Genomic DNA, 19,150 nt, shown 5'->3' on the forward strand with positions numbered 1-19,150 from the left:
CTGCGATTGCAGGAAGATTGAGCTGTCTATTTGTCTGTCTTAGCAGGTGACATTCCACACAGTAGGTTGGGGCGCCAATTATGTTCCCGAGAAACAAAGTCCGCAAAGGTAAAAAAATCGCACCGGGGTACCGAAAGTACAAATATTTTCTATTTACAGTGTGATATAAAAAAATTATCACATGAGGACATCCGAACCATCCACAGATACGTTCGCCCGCAAGTCGACAAGAAGAGACATCCCGATGTTCCAAGCGTGCACAGACGGACTGGTGGAAGCAGATGACATCGAACACGGAGGTTCCAGGACAGAAATCCGACCGTGTGCTTGCGCGATCACGTCATCTAGTACTTGTATATGGTGCTTCACCTTTTAATAGATGAGAAATGGATGAGTTTTAGTAAACATGTCAACACTGAACGTACTGGCTTTCATTTGACGATGACTAGCAATTATCACGTGTCAGCCCTGAAAAATAGAGCTGGCCGACGTACGAATGACAGTGCCGCTTCGATTGAAAACAGTCCAGTAAAGAAGGGGAAGCGAGCTGCGTTTAGAGACCTCAATACAACTTTATGATTCATAAGATTGGAGAGGCCAGAGTAAACAGTCTATCCTATAGGACAAGCTGGTACAAGGGTTTTCCGAAGGCATTCTTTAGTGACAGAAGAACTGGTAGAGTTCCGATCCGCATGGTAATACGCTGCCCACAATACCTGTGTTCTGATGGGCGGAGGACCACACCTAGGCGTAAGCGTGAGCTGCGCACAGCTGACACATTGCTTCAGCTAATGAGAAATGTATTAGACCGCAAACTACCAATGGAAAGAAGGCCTTCTCTGCGGAGCTGTTCATTAGAAAACACCAACTGAACAGTTACAGACTATTGAACAGGGAAGCAAAACTCTCATATGCACCTTGTTTACAAAAAGTGAATATCCATCTTCTCCTTGGAAGCGTCTTCCCGAACTTTCCTGGATATTCATTGACTGTTACTCAAGCGCTACAAATCGACTCCACAAATTCCATAATAGACCTCACTTTTCAAGAGACGCGGAGCGGATTTATGGGAAAGCACACTACTCGCATGCCCCATCAGTAGTATACACCGTTACACCAGTGACGTGAGGACAAGCCAGTCACTGCTGTTGCACCAGAATTAGTGTGTGAACTGCAGATCATTTCGATAATCCCAAGAATTCTCGTTTATAGTGTTGTCCAGCCGAATGTTCAAGGGGATAAATGCCAGTGAGTTCAGTTAGGTCGGTATGACACAGTGAATTGTTTTCAAGCAAAACTTCCAACGAGACCGAGTGATTCCCTAGAAAAATCAGACTTTCCTGGTCAAACTCGTTTGAACATACGTTTGTCCATACTATGAAAAAAGCGGACCTCACAGCTATTACTCACTTAAAGAGGCCTAGAGTTACCAGCATAAGAACTAGGGGGACGAATTGTGTTTTATATGATTCACACAGATGACAGGATGTTCTGGTGACAGACAGTTCAAAAGTTTGGAACTTACTGCTTTAAAATCCATCCTCACTAATCGTTCGAAAAGCAGTTGGAACAGCAATCGTGGTTCACAGAAGTCATTGTCCACTTCACGCTCGTAAAGAGCTTGCCTGCAGAAAGTACACGAGAAAAACGTTCACAAACACGCTCAACTGTGAATTTCTTTTTTAGGAAAGAATTAGACGTTCCTGAAAACGTCTTATTGGTACACTCCGATTCCGTAAAGTAGTAGTTAATAACAAGCTAAAGTCGAATGTGCTTATTCTAGAAAATCGCAGCCGAAAGAACCCGGTCCGAACCTCACTGGTGGGACCTATAAACCCAACTGCACACTAGATAGCAAACTGAAAATCACGCTTTCCTCTGCGCGCTACGTGTTATCTATGATTTTCCCTAGTAGTCCCGTCCTTTGATCAATAAGAACAGTACGAAGGCCTTGATATTGCCGCTCCGTCCCAATCGGCTCACCTCCCGATGACTTTTAATGCAATCTCGATCACCAGTAGGACAACCATCTGAGTGTCGTCTCAAACGTTCCGAATTCCGTGTGACTTGGTATTTTACATACTTTCCATAGGTTAACTTGTGCCAATGAGAAAACCCAAGAAGATGCCCCTGGGAAGGTTTTGATTCAACAACTCTCAGATTTTGTAGTTGTTATTCTTATAACAGTCGATCCCTACTAGACGGAAAACCCGTCTGGCCTGTTCAGACTGTTTCTCAAGAATGGACCTCAATGCTCCTGGCGGGAGCACTTGAATTTAAACGTAACTACATATCACTCACCTCGAGAGATACAGGAATTTGCAAATCAATTTGGCTTTCACGAGAGACTCAACTGAATCTCTCGTTTATGATATTGCACAAATGAATGTACTGCAAACAGGCCGCCTCATGTTTTGTTATTCATGTGTTTCTGTGGGGAGACCACACTCGACATTATCTGAAATCCCATCACACCGATCTCAACAGGTTAACGGCTTTTTTAGGTTACACCTCGCGATAAACTTTCATCCAACTCCCTCATCCTGCCCCCGTGAAATTCAGTCGAATGAGACCGACCCCTACATCCCATTCTCGTGCATAGTCTAACAGTGTAACACTTCATAAGAGAGTGATATGTATTCTCATAAAGGAAACTACTCATAAGGCTGCTGAAAACTCTTCGACAGCCCACGACCGGTTTCGGCCTTCCGCTTAGGGCTCATCAGGTAGGCACAGTCCCCGAGTTTCCGTCAACCTTGAACTCAAATTGGACTGTTTTCGAAAAATACACTCATTTGCAAATCAGTTTGGTTTTCACGAGAGACTCGACTGAATCTCTCATTTATTATGTTCTACAACTGAATGTGCAGTTGACGGAAACTTGGGGAATGTACCTGATGAGCCCCAAGAGGGGGCGAAACCGGTCGTGGGCTGTCGAAGAGTTTTCAGCAGCCTTATGAGTAGTTTCCTTTATGAGAATACATATCACTCTCTTATGAAGTGTTACACTGTTAGACTATGCACGAGAATGGGATGTAGGGGTCGGTCTCATTCGACTGAATTTCACGGGGGCAGGATGAGGGAGTTGGATGAAAGTTTATCGCGAGGTGTAACCTAAAAAAGCCGTTAACCTGTTGAGATCGGTGTGATGGGATTTCAGATAATGTCGAGTGTGGTCTCCCCACAGAAACACATGAAGAAAAATCCAAGAACCGATCAAATGGGCACTCACCTTTTCCTCATCAAAATTTCCTCAGATATTCGTTCGATCAGATCGTCCATCACGCCCCACCAAATGTCGTACAAACAACCTAGCTGCAACTCGGGGGACGGTAACCACGACGGTAACATGTTGTCCAGAAGACGGAGCACAGAGATTAGATGACAAACCGGTTGTTGGAGATACTTTGTCGCGATATCGCACAAACGCTGATGAATAAAGCAGCCTATTTTCGTTCGAACTTCATTACAGGAGTCGAACAGGGCGAAGAATAATGTCTTAATGAAACTGAAAAGGACAAAAAATGCGGAAAAACGCTTAACAGTGACAGAATAGTCAGTCAGGGAAGACTATGGGCGACAGGTTCGTGATACTTACAACTGACACTGCTCCGTGTCCGGGAATAATACGGTCGATGGTTGATGACACAGCCGCTCATTCCAAATTAGGATAGCCTGACCAGCAATAATACGGGCACTTTCGGGGCAAGCTGGTGATAGACAGTCGGATAGCGTGTGCAACCACCACTGGGGCGGGGACTGACACTCCGGTGGACAGCTGGTAACGAATCAAAAAACAGGTGTACCGCAAACAGTAACGATTTAAAAAAGAGATATTATGGACTGCAACGTAAGGGAAGATAGTGGTTAGTGTGTTCACTCCAAAACGTCAAGATAAAAGTACTCAAACTTCAAAACTAATGGTTTAACGATGCTTTCCACGCTACGTCGTAATTTGTGTGGTTCATGACATGGCTTGTAGCTACCCGGTCACCCACACACTTGACTGTTCAGCTCACAGTCGCTCACTGGATCACGGGACTTATCTTTTTTTCATGCCCACAACACGTCACATTAAGGTGACTCATCAGACGTCGATTGTCTGCACCGTCTAGTGAGCGTACCAACCACTCACGTGCTGACGCGCCCACGGACCTACATATAGGGAAATCGAACACAGTCAGCACACACAGACTCGCGCGCGCGCAGGGAGCAAGGAGTCAGCCAAACACTCCCAGTTCACGGACAATTATGGAATACGTGTAGCAGCCAAACTGCGAAGGAAACACGTTCCAGCTGTCCGGACTTTCACCAAGGGACTCCCACATAGGATGAGTTCCCTTTTTTCGACTCGCTCCACATTTTATATTGCCCCTTACACATGCTGCAAATCGCTTCTGTAAGCTACTGTTAACCACAGTAAAGACTTATTAGTGCATTCAACTTCTGAGTTGTGTTATGGCCATCATCACCTGTGCACTAATAAGCTCAGAAGCATATTTTGGCCTGCAAGTCCGCTGATTAGTTTGCAGCTGGAAGGCCAATATGACCGATTTCTGTTTTGAATATGTTGAATCCGAATGAGATGAAAGCGCATTGTCCGACTGAGACTCATCCGGAAGTCGTAATCCGAGGCGTTTGTAGGTTATTTTCAACTGAATTACACTTTCATGGGAATTCCATTCTGCGAGTGAAATCAATCCATATTGAATAGCCGTAAATACCCCCCACAGCTTTACTGTGAACCACTAGCAAGCCAAATTCGAGAATCTCCACGGCGATCGAAAAACGCCAAAACTTTCAGTTTAGTAGTTTCTTCTGAGCATCTGCCATAGACTTCCAGGAGGCGCGAAATGCAAACAGCAACAGTCCACTTCTAACTGTGTAGCTGAGTCCATCTTCGTTGTACAGCCCACTTGTTATCTGCAGGGGAAGCCAGCGAATACATCCTGGCTTAACAATGTGGTATAATCATCCCGTGAAGACGATCCTAAGAGGCACCATAGAGATTTCGTTGTCCCGTCATCCTTACTTTCACCACTGACCCTTTGCGATACCACCTTCAAGAAAGCGATGTATAATCTTTTATCCTACAACATTCCTACTATCAAGCGGGAAGCTTTGTGCAGGACAATGGGATTTTCACCCGGGTTTTATCCAGCGTACCAGCACTCCAGCTTCAGGCAAGGTATCTGCTCAAACCGAACCAAGCTGTTTTCTTGCAGGACAAGCAACTTAACACTGCTGAGCAACAAACCGCGGTGTGTTGTAAACTCATCCATCAACACGATTATCTCTTCTGACCCAACACACTGCTACAAGTTTACTGAAAACCCTATGATCACCCACGACAGATTTCGTCTTTTTGGAGCTCTAAGACAGGCGATGTCTCCGGTTTTTCGTCAACCTCATGTTCTATTCGAACACCAAATTGTACACAACTGGCGAAATACACCCGTTTTCGAAGAAGTTGATGGGAAACTTAAATGATTCCCAACTGATCCAAGTAGAACAAATTTGATGGAAATGTAGGCACCAAAACCCAAAAGGAACACAGCCGATCGTAGGCACCCTTGTGAGTTGTGTGTACCGTCACAGAAATTTATCGCGATTTCCCGAATATCATAACAAGTGAGACATGAGACGGCTTCTGTTCAGGAAGAACAAACATAAGCCAGTCCCTCGTTAATACCCCTTAGTTTGCGAATGAGTTTACTTCGCCTTTCTTCAAGTTCTTCTGACTGGTGAAACTTCATAACCATTTGCAATGAAAGATAATTATGGTAGTCCAGGTTGATGGTAATCTCTTTGAAAGAAATTCAGGCTCTGCCATCAAAAACGTACCCGACATCTGTCTCGATATTTTCAGAGCACAAAGAGCCTAGGCTCTTCTCATCAGGTGCAAAGCATGTCTGAATAGAAGCCGTTTTTTATGTTCTTCGTGGACGCATTAGTAGCTTGTGGATCTTGACACCCCTTCGGTGCCTAGGTGTCTTGTCACCAGGTCGCTCAAGTCAAGACAGGAGTAGCCGAGGCGCCGAAGTTGGGTTCAAACCACGGATCTTCCGATCAGTAAGTTCGCACTTCAACCAATGAGTTATCTCCAGCTCAAAGAATGGGCCGTTTGCCATTAAGCTCCTCTTCAAGTGATTGGGCGTAAGTTAGTCTGCATGCTCTTACCGAAATTCGCAGCCCCTTTGGGTGAGTATGGCTCACAAAGTCCGGACGTGGTGGAAATCAATGGTCACAGTTCTGCAGTTTCTCTACACTAACATAGGCATAAAACCATGTTATCAGCAGGGCCGGGAGCGCAACTGGATGTCTGCAAAGAATAGTTTGGGGCAACTCGATAGGACTGGACGAGACAGCCGTATCTCCATCCATTGCTGATAAATTCTATGCAGAGGTTGTCATAATCTCCGACGCTAATGACAGATTTATTAGACACTTTGGATAATAAGGCCATTCCAAACAACTCAGACGATGAACTAATCCATAGTGTCTATTCGCTACAGCAGTAAAAAAATCGGGACTGAAGGACCCATTTTCTTACGTGACGAACTCTCCGTAGAAAGGACTCACAATACCAGAATATGGTGCACCTATCTAAACCGGTCACCTCTCAAAAACCTCCGGCTTTGGTTTGTTCACTTGAGGTCCAAACTCTGTGACTGCAAAAAATTTTCTGCACGTTGGCAAATTCAATGCCCCCCCCCCTTTCAAAATTGGAGCCCGAACGCGGATGTTACATTGAAAGGAAACCTTTCAACGACAGACAAGAACAACTTTCCACCGATCCAGTCATCAGTCGTTCGGTACGAGTCTGGTTAAATGTCTATCACTAGAAAGTACTAAATTTTTTCTGATCGCCCCAAGAACTCCAGGAGAACCGTCACGCTTCTCTCGTTAAACAGCTGACCGCTGGTCCTTAGGATAGCCAGACGAGCAAGTTACTCTACGATTGGCAGTATTATCTTAGATCCGGATGACATCATATGTGCTCGGAATCCAATGCAAATTTAGTGAGTGACGCTGCGGATGTCAGCTGTTCCAGCCTACAATGCAAATGACGCTGCGGATGTCAGCTGTTCCAGCCTGTCAGTTACGGATGGCGAAAACAACTTGCCGAAAAAAGCGTATGATTCGAATTCTGTGCCTGACAGCTGCTTACCTCGAGTTTGACTGATCACATAAACAGGCGGCTGCGCACAATAGAGCCATCGACTGGTGAATCGAATCGCAACCACCGTCAATTAAATCCTTGAGCATTGGCAGTACAGATATGTTCGTGAGTGCGTGGACTGGGGTGGAAGACTCAGTTGTAGAATGAGCATACAGAACAGATGACCAAACCTCCACAACGCGCCAACAGAGCATGGGATGAGTACGATGCAACTCGGTTCGCTGAGTCCAGTAGTTCAAGAGACTAGGAACCCAACCTCCTATGTCACTATCTTCAGCGATACAGAGAAGTCGGTGAAGCACAGTTGGGGTGACGTCTGGCGATAAGGTTACATTCAGATGTGGGAATACTCCACAAATGCGATGCGCCAAAAGATGTAAGCTGAGAATTGCCTCCAAGTGAAATGGCTGAAACAGAAATAAACAGGAGGTATTTGGTGGAGAATTGGCAAGTATGGCTGTCCGGGAGAAACAATGCGAAAACGGTTACCAAATATGTCCTCCTTCATCCACCTACAGTTTCGCATTGAAAGATGACCGGTTTCAACGATGGAACCATCATATCAAGTGTTTAGATAAAGTGAAACGTTACTGCGACCATGTCAACGATTTGATTTTAACTGACTCTGGCGTCATTTGTCATGTGATGTCGTAGGCGGTTTAGAGTGAAACTACAGGGTCATGAATACAGCAATCCTCGTAATTATCACCGATGGATTATGCGCCTGATACGAACAAAAGAGAGTTTGAGGGTCCACCAATCAGCGGTTTTGGGAGTGAAGCGGGGAAATATTTTTGCCTACGTGTACACAGTGATCACTAATGACTATAATGAGAAATTGATATGGTAGAAAACGTTCGTTCAGTACTGCTGGATCAATAGTTTCGACCGGAATGCAGAGCAATACCTATCGAGGTTGGGTAGTATCATCATCATTGTCAGCTGTACTGACCGCGTACTTGTCGTACAGTGGTTGTAGCTGCCACAGTTTCGTTCACCGATGATTCGGGGTGGTGGTGGGGTAGGTAGCTGCGCATTGGAGATGGGAGCTGGTAACTTGGTGCGTAAATACAGTACTGTAGGTGGACTGTTAAGTGGGAGGGATTGGGAAGGGAGCTATGCAGTGAAGGCAATAGCTTGGATGCATGGGAGCGATTGAGGGCGCGACTGGGTCATGTCTGACAATGTCTCTAACTATTGATATGGCCCGTCTAGGGGTCCCCATCCAGGAAAACGGCAATGACCAGCGCAGGTGAGTATGCTGGTAATGGTTTTTATACTTCGCTGGGTAACGAAACGGATAACAGATTGAGTGAATAATCTGAACAGTAGTTTTATGTTCCTGCATATCCGCATAGTGCCTGGACATCACTCTCCCACTAATACATCGGGACATTTACCGATCACCCATTTTCCTGTGGTGCGCCCAATGGAGCGATAATTCAACATAATCTACAATTCGTGCAGGCAGTGTTGATGTAAAATCTTCCGTTAATGTGTGGGGTATTGCCAGAATTTGCAGATATGCGGACATTGGGAAATAATGTGACTGGTGTTTGGTTCGACCACCCATTCGTAGAGTTTTGTCCAAGTTAGTAGAAAATGCGATGCTTTATGAACCCCATGCACAGTAAATGGGAATCAAGTGTAAATTCAGTGCACCAGGTAACGCTTGCTGAGAACAGGAGTACCCCTACTCGTATGGGGGCACAGGAAACCCAGCGGTTACATTACTGTTTCGTACACAGTATACCGTTCAGTGGCTAGGTGACAAGATGAATCAAGCCGAATCCTTCGACTTGAAGGTCAACCCGATGCATACCTGCGACGTGGCTTGGGAGACACCACAGGACGGAAATGCCAGCGCTACGCTAAGACCTGAATAAAAGCAACTGAGGAGTTAATGACGCCGGGGTCAGAGCTCGATGCGGCGTACACAGTCGTTCAGTGGCTAGGTGACAAGATGAATCAAGCCGAATCCTTCGACTTGAAGGTCAACCCGATGCATACCTGCGACGTGGCTTGGGAGACACCACAGGACGGAAATGCCAGCGCTACGCTAAGACCTGAATAAAAGCAACTGAGGAGTTAATGACGCCGGGGTCAGAGCTCGATGCGGCACACTTACGGTTATTGTGGGAGACAGGAGGCGCACGTTGTTGTTGGTGGATAGCCAGGATAAAAAACGTGTTCGGACACAAGGGGAGTTGTCTGGATCGACTGCCAAACTCATCAGATTGCACAAGTGGTGAGCCAAGATAAACACGCCAGGAGAACGAGTGGTCATCAGACGATCAAGGTAAGTTAGCGCATTATCCCAGTGGAAAGAGCTGAAAAGTTACAGCGAAGTAAGTACCTTGTCAGGAATGAACTTTATGTACCCAACAGCTTATTTTGACAAACGTCTTTGCAAAAACTGCTATCATCGCGAGGTATAGCGACAACCACTTTACGTGATACGCAACAAACATTTCAACATAGTTTATTCACGAAAAGAACGGGTAAGGAACAAGAAATCATTCAACGATAACTGAGACAAGCATTCAGAAAATCCAGCGATAAAACCTGAAAAGAAAATGATAGCTCAAATGCCGCCTCCAAGACAAAAACACGGTGCGACTCACGACTTTCTGTTTCGCAGCACATGATAGGAGACCGGTTGTGTAAGCCAGGCTCGAAGAAGGCACAATTGACCATGAATGGCATTCGCAGTGAACGGTTCAGACCGAGACTTGTTGGGTTCAGACCTGAGCAGCTGCAGAGGACCAACTCTGGAAAGTTCCAGTGAACTATCCAAGTTTCCCGACTCATCCATAAGTGGGAGGAAGACTAGATAGGCTCGCGCAGCCATTCCACGTATGGCCGAAGAGTTATGGTGTAACAGGAAGTGACAAACGGTTGAACGCGCACGTTTGTTTAATTCGGAACTGCGGATAAGGTTTTTCAATAAAGAAAATGAAAGGGAGGAGAACAAAACCCTAATTCCAGAAACCAAAAAAAATGCACGGGCAGCGGCGAGAAAACTAAGTTTGCAAAAACATCGACAGCCAAAAGGCTGAAAAATGAGACCAGCAAGTCGGCAAACCAAGTAATCGATAGTGGTTACAGGGCTTCAGTAATTGTCCCATACGACGTTGCGTTTTATTCCCGGAGGCACATATATATTAGCGACTGATTCAAAAAACCAAAATACGAGAGCCATAGCATGTGGAAAGCATTCCTCAAAGAAGGGGCAATATTTTTATAAGGGAAACTACTCACAAGGTTGCTGAAACCTCTTCAACAGCCAAGACCGCTTTCGCTCTTCTTGGGGCTCATCAGGTAGGCGCAGCCCCAGAGTTTCCGTCAACCTTATGATCTACTTGAACCCAAATTGGACTGTTTTCGAGAAATACACTCATTTGCAAATCAATTTGGCGGCCTGTGTGCAGCACATTCAGTTGTAGAATATCATAAACGAGAGATCAGTTGAATCTCTCGTGGAAACCAAATTGATTTGCAGATGAGTGCATTTCTCGAAGGAGGCAATATTCATACAATTAGCAGAAAGTTTGTCGTAAACATCACTAGCTGTTCACAGTGTGCTCCGTTGTACGAGGCAGATCGCGCTAGATGAAACTCAGGGATCTGGTGCACTGGTGCTATACGTGTACAAATACCCTCAAAATGAACTCCTCTGAGCAGTATTCACCCGTACCATTGTTTCACAACTGTATAACAGGAAGGCGTTACGCATCCTGAGATCAAACAGAACGGTGTTACATGAAATAATCTCGTGTACGACGGAAATAAAAGATTAGAATACCCAGTAGAGTGTGATTTGAACACATGACTTGCTATGTGGAAAGAGCTTACATTTCGGCGCGCGCGTACCAACGACCTCTGCTTGCATGTTTGCAAACCAATAGTCAAACTCGGTGAACAGATCAACAGCTACCTTATCAATGTCCGAGCGTTGAGAGGAAATTTTCCGTGCATGGAATGTTACGAAAGCTTTTAATACGGGAGACTTGCACTTAGACCCGATGGCCTCAATGACCTGCAACGTTGTCACAAGCGTGCTGATATATGATGGGCAATTGGATCTAAGAAGTTGTCGTAAGACTCGTAAGATCATGGCCGGAAGTTAGCCGTCGATAAGTTTTCGTCAACCTCACGAATGCTATGAGCTCGAGAATGCTCAGTAGTTAGGAAGCGAACACACTGACCGTAAGGTCCGTGGTTCGAACCCAACCGTGTCACCTCGACTGTTCCTGTTTGGACAACCTGACAATATCTCAGCCGCCCCCCCGTGGTTCCTTCGGGTGGCGTGAAATCTAGGCACCGAAGGGGTTTCACAGCTAAACGTCAATAATATTTAGTTATTGGTATAACTCGAAGAGACACAATGCTTGAACTAAAGTGAACTCACTCAAAACAATAGCTCACTTGCAACACTAATCTGGCGTGCTCCCTCTAAATGGTGTTGGAAAACTAAGGCATCCATTTCATTTTCCACCATGTGAGCGTGTATTTGTCAAAGGGTCCTGAAAACACGCCTCATTTCACCCTCTTGCAAAGGCATTTTCGGGACATTCTGTTGTCAGAACCACGCGTCACTACATAGCACAGCTCAGAATAACGGAGTAAAATGAAAGACTATAAAAGGCAACAGAACACCAACGAAACGTGGATTTCCGTTGCAGCCATTTGTGGGAATATATGAAGATCGACCAGTCTGTTGTTGGACTCTCCGAAAACAAGTTTCACTCACTCTGTCCACTCGCCAGGGCTTAGTCTGCCGAACAGAGTCAGAATGGGAATGACTTGTGTCGTGCGACTGGGTCGACTGATCTGCAGTTTGGCAGCCGTCTCGAGCTCTCGCAAACAAAGCTCCAGTAAAGTTGGGTATTTGCCAAAAACGTCCACGCTGGTTGAAGGAGCCCGACCAGAGTTTGTCCCAGTAAGGCGTAGTACCAACGCAGCTGGACAGAGAGAGAGAAGAATAATGAAGTTCGGTTAATGCGTTGAAAGTAAGGCGTGTACCAACGCAGCTGGACAGAGAGAGAGAAGAATAATGAAGTTCGGTTAATGCGTTGAACGCAAATATGGCAGTGACAGAAAGAACACTTCTGAAATCAAGACTAGTGACAGACCTTGTCGGACAAAACCAGCATACTCCGAAAATCATCAATGAATAGCGCTGAGCGGTAACTGAAAATTGTTTCTGTTTGAGTTGTTCCTAATTCTGCCAATTCTTATCCCCAAACCCCCTGGGAGTCTTCCCCATGATGATCAGTGGTGCTTGGTGCAAAGTGATCCATGTAATCTAAAAAGTCTCCCTCCTCAAAATAAAGGATTGCGCTAATCTGACTTCTAGACAAAGTTCAACCTGGTATGAGGAACTATGTGAATGTTGCACAGAGACCTCCCATCAGTACCCCTCGACGGGTAAAGCAAATGCGCAGACCGTGACAGCAACGTGTGGCCTCCAGGTAAAGCCGGTAAGGGCCAATAACGGATCTTATTCACGCAGGTGCACACTGCCTGCAAAAAATGGAGGTATCCAGGGATAAACAAATTAATAAATGGAGGTGGCCATCCATAGAGCAGACTCACGGAGCCACCGACTGCGTTACCTTTCCGCCCACACTCTGTTCACAAAGAGTATGTGCTACTACAGTCCTAACCAGTACACTGTCATCAACCACATCAGAAACCCCAAACTGTCCTTGGTCAGACTTTGGCGATTGTTTCCTCAATGGCAACTGCAGTGGAGAAATTCCGTGATCTATAGAGAAAAATGTTGACAGCTCGTGTAGCGTAGATGGTCGTTGGTTTGTTCGCTGAGCTGGGCAGTTTGATTGCAAAGGTTTCATCACCGATTGAGGTGACATCATCAGTGCGTTATTGAGGAGCATATTGGTGTGTAGCGATGGGTTAGTGGTTGTGCGTTGATTAGTGTTACGTGTGTCTTAATATATGTGCACAACGCGGCCGTCAGGGGGCATGAACCCCTGTGCTTGATATCTATACACGAAGACCACCAAGAAGGCTACAAATTCAATATGGAAGGCGCAAAAAATTTGGCACACGGAGACACGAGATACGGAAGGGATTTTCTGGAAGCATGACACTCCATGGCAGATTCGATCAACCGGTGCATCGAACTGGATCCAATTAACGCACCTCTACGCACAGAAGACCAACATCTCAACCGGAACACTCAAGGAGACCCGAATATTGGATTCACAAACATGCAAACAAGGAACAACTTGGAGTCAAATCAATAAAGGTCACATGTCGGGACTCGGAAAGACAAAGGTCAGTCCAACATCGACCAGATACGGAGGCGGGGAATGCCAAACTCAAAAGTCACGTGGGCATCGGGGAAAGAGGACACGGGATGACAGCAACCAATCGAACCGCCCGACCGAACTACTAACAGCGATCGAAGGTTATCCCCGGCTAGCAGCACCCAATAACGCACTGATGGTGTCACCTCGATTGGTGATGAAACGATTGCAATCAGCCCAGCAAACAGGCCAACAATCGAATTCCGTGATGTTCAAGTTGCCCCGTCCATGACGAAGCGATCGTGAAGGAGACGTACTAAACTATTTCAGCATCAGCGCCGTAAATTGCTGCCACAAAATAAGTGGGTAACTTTGCCTAAAAAATTGATTTTCGTCTAAAGTGTGAAGATGTTGTTGACATGGAAAATAGTAACAATTAGGATAACTCACAATGAAGTTGCAGACCTGCATTGGAAACAGTCCAATCAGAATCACTGAACGTGGGTAACACCGCAAATTCCAATGCTCGGATAAGGAAGTTTGAGTGTATCATCTCGGGCACCGGTTGGAGATGAGGCCTCAAACGAGAGTCACAGAAGATGCCGCGCAGTAGATGTAGAGCTAACGCACGTGGAGAATCTGTCATCTCTTCGGTTTTTGTGCCCGTGTGTGATTCGCCCGGATTATGTCGCGCAAGATCAATTAGTCGTGTGAGCCAACGTATGAGGAGAACTGGCTGATTAGAGAAACGTAAAAGAGTGTGAAATAGATCTGGTGAAAAAGAAATAGGGTCCACAGGAAAACACAAATCAGTGAACTAGGCATGAGTGAAGCAAACTCTACCGTCAGAACGGTCATGTGACAGTATAGGAAATGAGTACATGCACAGGAGAGTAAGCAGGTGGTGAATAATCTGTTCCCAATGACGCATATAGGATCGAACTGTACCGGTCGATCTTCAATTTACAGCTATGGAAACCTAGTGTGGATTAGTTTGAACGAACTAGTTCAGAGATTCTGGTTGAGATTTCATCTCGAAATCAAGGTTGCCTGATGTTGATAGGCCAACAAACACTGAAGAGCCACTTATGGCTGAACGGCATAATGTTTAAATCCGTAGGGTGGGCGTTTAAACCGACCAATAGAATTGTTGAATTCTAAGTACGACTGTAACGGATCTATTTCACCGACTGATTTCATTTAGCCGGCTTAACCTCAACTGGGACTTCAGGATCTCTCCACTAGCCACACAAGAAACACTTGTCGAATCAAGGATAGTTAGAGATAGAAGATGAATTGTAATCAACTGTGCAAGAGAGTGGGATGGCACCCAGTAGCAAATGAATATCTTTGGATTAGCAATTTGTCACATTGAGTCACGTGGTTGCATTTGTGCGAAATAGGTAGAGTAATTGTGGGTTTCTCAGTGCTGTTTGTGGTTATGCTTTCGAGTTGATTTGTGTTCAAACAGAGCGCGTGAATCTGGACGACATTAGTTCAAAGTCCTAGAGGTATTCGTGGACTGTCTGCCATGATGATAAAAGAGGAGTGACGATTCAACCTCGCAAATGTGAATACAGAGGCAAAGTAACTTCACAATGTTTTATAACATCAGGGCTCCGTGAGTAGACCCAGAAGAGACAAGTACTTCCGCGAGTTTACACTGCAAAGTTAAGTCTTTGAGCCACCAAACTGGCAGCTAAACGAGGAATATTACCACCAAAATAACTGCAGAAACTACCGCGTTGTTACTGACATCTACGGTCACTCCAGATCGTACCACATTAGGAAAACATAATGTCAGCTTAATCTGCATCAGTCGGCGATGAGAATTTTCGTCGCTTTTGAAATACATCGAAGGAAATATAATTTGATAGTTCCGGTTAGTAGCACAAAGGTCTATGGGTCTCATGTTCACAAAAATTCCCAGAATAAACCTGGCTCCATTTGTTCTTTGCCGAGAAACTGTAAATATGGCAACTTTCTCCAATTCAGTCTGTAGCTAGGTATCCGTAACGACAGCAACTTCGAATACAATGAGCGTTCGGCTGTAGCACCCTTTCGGTGCCAAGCTGCCACGCCACCAAACAGAAACACGAAGGCTACCAGGTTGCCCAATAGGCCAAAGCTTTTACACGCCGAAACCACACAAATGGACGCCAACGCGCATTGAAAACCAACGTGTATTTGACTAAGGTAGAAACAACAAACAGCGATCTTAATCGATTATGTGTACAGTTGCAGATGGGATCAAAGTTACTCCGCAAATGTTGCGAACAATAAGCCGTTTGTTTGAAGCAGGGTCTGTGACATGATTCAGGGAGCGAGATGGCTCAAGCGCGAATTTATTGACCGGAAGGTACGTGGTTCGAACCCCGACCTCTGCCCTCGACTTCCCCTGTCTAGGCTTGGGCGACCTGGTAGTATCCAAGCCCTCGTGCTTCCTTCGGGTAGCATGGCAGCTAGGCACCGGAAAGGTGTTACAGCTGAAAGATTTTTCATTCACTACGACATGGTGGTCATATTCATATTCCGTTAATTCAATAAGTTCTTGCTCGGTTCATCTCATGCGTCGAAGTCCGTTAAGAAGCTGATTACAAAAGAATAGTCTGAGATAAATGACAGATGGAAGCGAAAGGACGAACTGACTGTGTCTGTATGAAGGACAATGGAAGGAGAATAAAAACAACATGCAGTAAGAGTAAGCAGAATCGGAAGTGTGAAAGTCAAGTATCCCGAATTCGGGAGGTTGAATAGTTTCCACTGCACCAGATTCCAGTGTGCCGTCTACTAGAAAAGAACACAACGACGCCGTCTCGAGCCATCTACACAGACCACCAACTGTGGTGTGCAACAGAAGAGCTTGTCGAAGACGGTAAATAAAGCTGATATCTGGCGGTGCTGTAAGCGATGGCCGAAGGTCCACACCTAGACGAGGTGCGAGTAAATTACCTTGGTGTCATTCATGAACCTGTCACACAATGAAACTGGAATCCAGTAATACCTCATGATGGACAGAGTCAGCAAGCAGACGGTTATCTCTTCGAAAGAATCGCACAGCAGTCTGTGATTGATGACAAACGTTGTTTCGTGCTCTCCATAAGAATATTCTTTTCTGAGTTATCATAAAACTTGGCACATTTTACGATTCAATAGCGACACTCAGCAGTCCCCAAGGGTTAAATCTAAGATTAGACTCGGTTGTGTAATTAGTGGAGAGAGCTGTAATGTTGCCAAGCAATCGTGCGCCACCGCCAGTGCTGAAACCTCGTACGGCATAATGACAAAAGTACCGCTTACCACACGTTGATCTTTGCTAGCCTGTTCCGCAAGCAGGGCCGCCTTGACTGCTGGCCATAATCCGGCGGCACGGCGTGTCACTGAGTATCCGTAATGACACAAGACCGTCCAGCACAGATCCAAAACTTGTTCGCAGGATACCAATGAGATTGAGTTGTTCGTTTCTTGAAGCCGCTGCGCGGCAGATAGGTAATGTTGCAGACTGACACACACCGCCTCCACCGTGCCCTGAGCAATTATACGAGGTGAAGAACATGAACTGTTTGGGTAAAAATGCTGGTGCATCGGATGGGCCATTATCGCAAAAAAAGTAGTACTTAGAAACTCCATACAGAATCGCATGATTATCACAGTTGACCAGCCCTTCCGCTTATGAAAGCCAGATATGTTTTCGGATAGATTGAATAAATATCCATTAGGCTACCGTTATTACTTCATTCCATCCTTCTTTACTAAACGCACTCGCAGTGAGACAGGTGTGGTTTATGGCCATCATCACCTTGGAAAGTCGTAACCGGCAAATCGTTTACAGACCCAATAGAATAGTGTGAGGCTGCGAATGCTTCAGCCTAGGCACAACAACAAAAGAGCAACTCATAAAGGAAACTACTCACAAGATTGCTGAAAACTCTTCGACAGCCCACGGTCGGTTTCGCCCTTCTTGGCTCTCGTGAAAACCAAACTGATTTGCAAATGAGTGTATTTCTCGAAAACAGTCCAATTTGGGTTCAAGTAGAACATAAGGTTCACAGGGAACTGCGTCTACCTGATGAGCCCCAAGAAGGGCGAAACCGGTCGTGGGCTGTCGAAGAGTCTTCAGCAACCTTGTGAATAGTTTCCTTTATGAAAATATACTGCGATATCTCGAATATGGTGCCACCTGAATCACAAGGCGCCCTGTGTGCAGCACATTCACACACAAACGAGAGATTCAGTTGAGTCTCCCGTGAAAACCAAATCGATTTTCAAATGAGTGTATTTCTCGAAAAGATCAACTCATTTCCAAATAAATTTGGTTTTGCGACGGACTCGCCCGAAACCCAACTGAAGCCCTCGTTTGTGATGTTTCCAGGCAGCTGAATGTGCTGCACCAAGCCTCCTCATGTTTCAGTTGCTACGGTGTTCGAGATATCGTGATACATGTGTATTCGTAATGCACTACTCATAAGGTTCTGAAGAAGAGAAGGGGGCTACAGAAGGCTACATAAGGATACAGTCAAAGTCACTTGTGAAATCATGCAACTAAGAGTAAAGGATGCATATAGCTTATTATGATTGCTTATTCTCCGAAATCTATTTGGAAGAATCTGAGTTGGATTCATTCATTCCGCTTGAAACTATTCGACTTTGGTTCCAAATGTTTCAAAGTCGTCCAACTATGGTAATGATTATAATAATAATTCTCCTCGGTGATTAGATGCCATATCACCGAAGAAAGCACAAAGGTTGAGGCACTGCCAAGTTGTCTAAACACGGACAGGAGCAATCGAGATTATGATGTGGGGTTCGAACCACGGACCTTCCTGTCAGGGGGCAAGCTGGTTCAGTGATTATGGCGCGGATTCACTGGCCGAAAGGTCCGTGGTTCGAACCCTCTCTGTCTAGGCTTGGGCAACCAGCACTCGTGCATCCCTCGGGTGGCATGGTAGTTGAGTACAGCTGAACGATTCTTTCCCTTATTGTCCGCACCTTAACCGCTGAGCTATTTCGAGATCGACAATAGTTAGGATGATGAGAAGGCAACACATGCTAGGCCGGCGTGATATGTGTCGACGGTGGACAAAGACTGTCCTAGGCATCACATTTCGGGTAACTTTGAAAATTCAAGACACAGCCTTGAAAGCGAATTGTGCCGACGTATCACCAGTGACCTAGGCTAGGTTGTGTACTGGATAGCCACATGATACAGCATTATAATTTAGTATTAGGAATAATGAAAACAAACGCTCGGCGATTAATGCACACCGTTGTCGCCCCATGAACTGCTAGTCTCCTGAACATGGCTATCAATCTGTGAAACTTTACAATTTGTGACAGTAGGCAAAAAGAAACAAGCTGAGAGATTGCTTACCCGGTGACGACATTGCAGCAGGATGTGAACAAGCTGATAACCAATCTGCGTGCACAAGTTTCGAACATGTGGCTCTGTATCACTGGCGTGAAGCACAGCCCACCGAGATAAAATACTTGCGGAATACTAGGAATGAGACAAACAACCCAAAATAACGATCAGAGGAGAATTTTAAGACAACTGTACTGCTGATTGTAAAGAAAAGGGTAAAGGAGGACAGGGAAGGGACTTAGTGCTCGCTTACCACAATCATTCAGAGGTGCCTACACCTGCAGACATTCAATCTGGACAGAAACTGACAACAACCTGACATCGGTTGGC

General features: G+C 45.5%; 2 protein-coding genes across 2 annotated transcripts in view; one reads left to right on the top strand and one right to left on the bottom strand.

The window, feature by feature from the left end:
* Positions 1–131: 131 nt before the first annotated feature.
* Positions 132–19,150, bottom strand: part of T265_10905 (hypothetical protein) — a gene marked incomplete at both ends in the record, with an annotated part of 56,876 nt that continues 37,857 nt past the window's right edge. The window contains 10 exons of the mRNA XM_009177418.1: positions 132–369; positions 1,526–1,625; positions 3,233–3,508; positions 3,599–3,778; positions 7,172–7,590; positions 9,312–9,513; positions 9,808–10,110; positions 11,937–12,147; positions 13,909–14,194; positions 16,759–16,986. Coding sequence (XP_009175682.1) covers positions 178–369; positions 1,526–1,625; positions 3,233–3,508; positions 3,599–3,778; positions 7,172–7,590; positions 9,312–9,513; positions 9,808–10,110; positions 11,937–12,147; positions 13,909–14,194; positions 16,759–16,986 — 2,397 coding nt within the window. The remainder of the gene's footprint in view (positions 370–1,525; positions 1,626–3,232; positions 3,509–3,598; positions 3,779–7,171; positions 7,591–9,311; positions 9,514–9,807; positions 10,111–11,936; positions 12,148–13,908; positions 14,195–16,758; positions 16,987–19,150) is intronic.
* The window catches only part of T265_10906 (hypothetical protein), a gene marked incomplete at both ends in the record, with an annotated part of 27,392 nt that continues 16,609 nt past the window's right edge, over positions 8,368–19,150 (top strand). The window contains one exon of the mRNA XM_009177419.1: positions 8,368–8,435. Within this exon, the coding sequence (XP_009175683.1) occupies positions 8,368–8,435 (68 nt within the window). The remainder of the gene's footprint in view (positions 8,436–19,150) is intronic.

The sequence above is a fragment of the Opisthorchis viverrini genome (genome assembly GCF_000715545.1).
Source record: "Opisthorchis viverrini unplaced genomic scaffold opera_v5_418, whole genome shotgun sequence".
Taxonomy (NCBI): Eukaryota; Metazoa; Platyhelminthes; class Trematoda; order Opisthorchiida; family Opisthorchiidae; genus Opisthorchis; species Opisthorchis viverrini.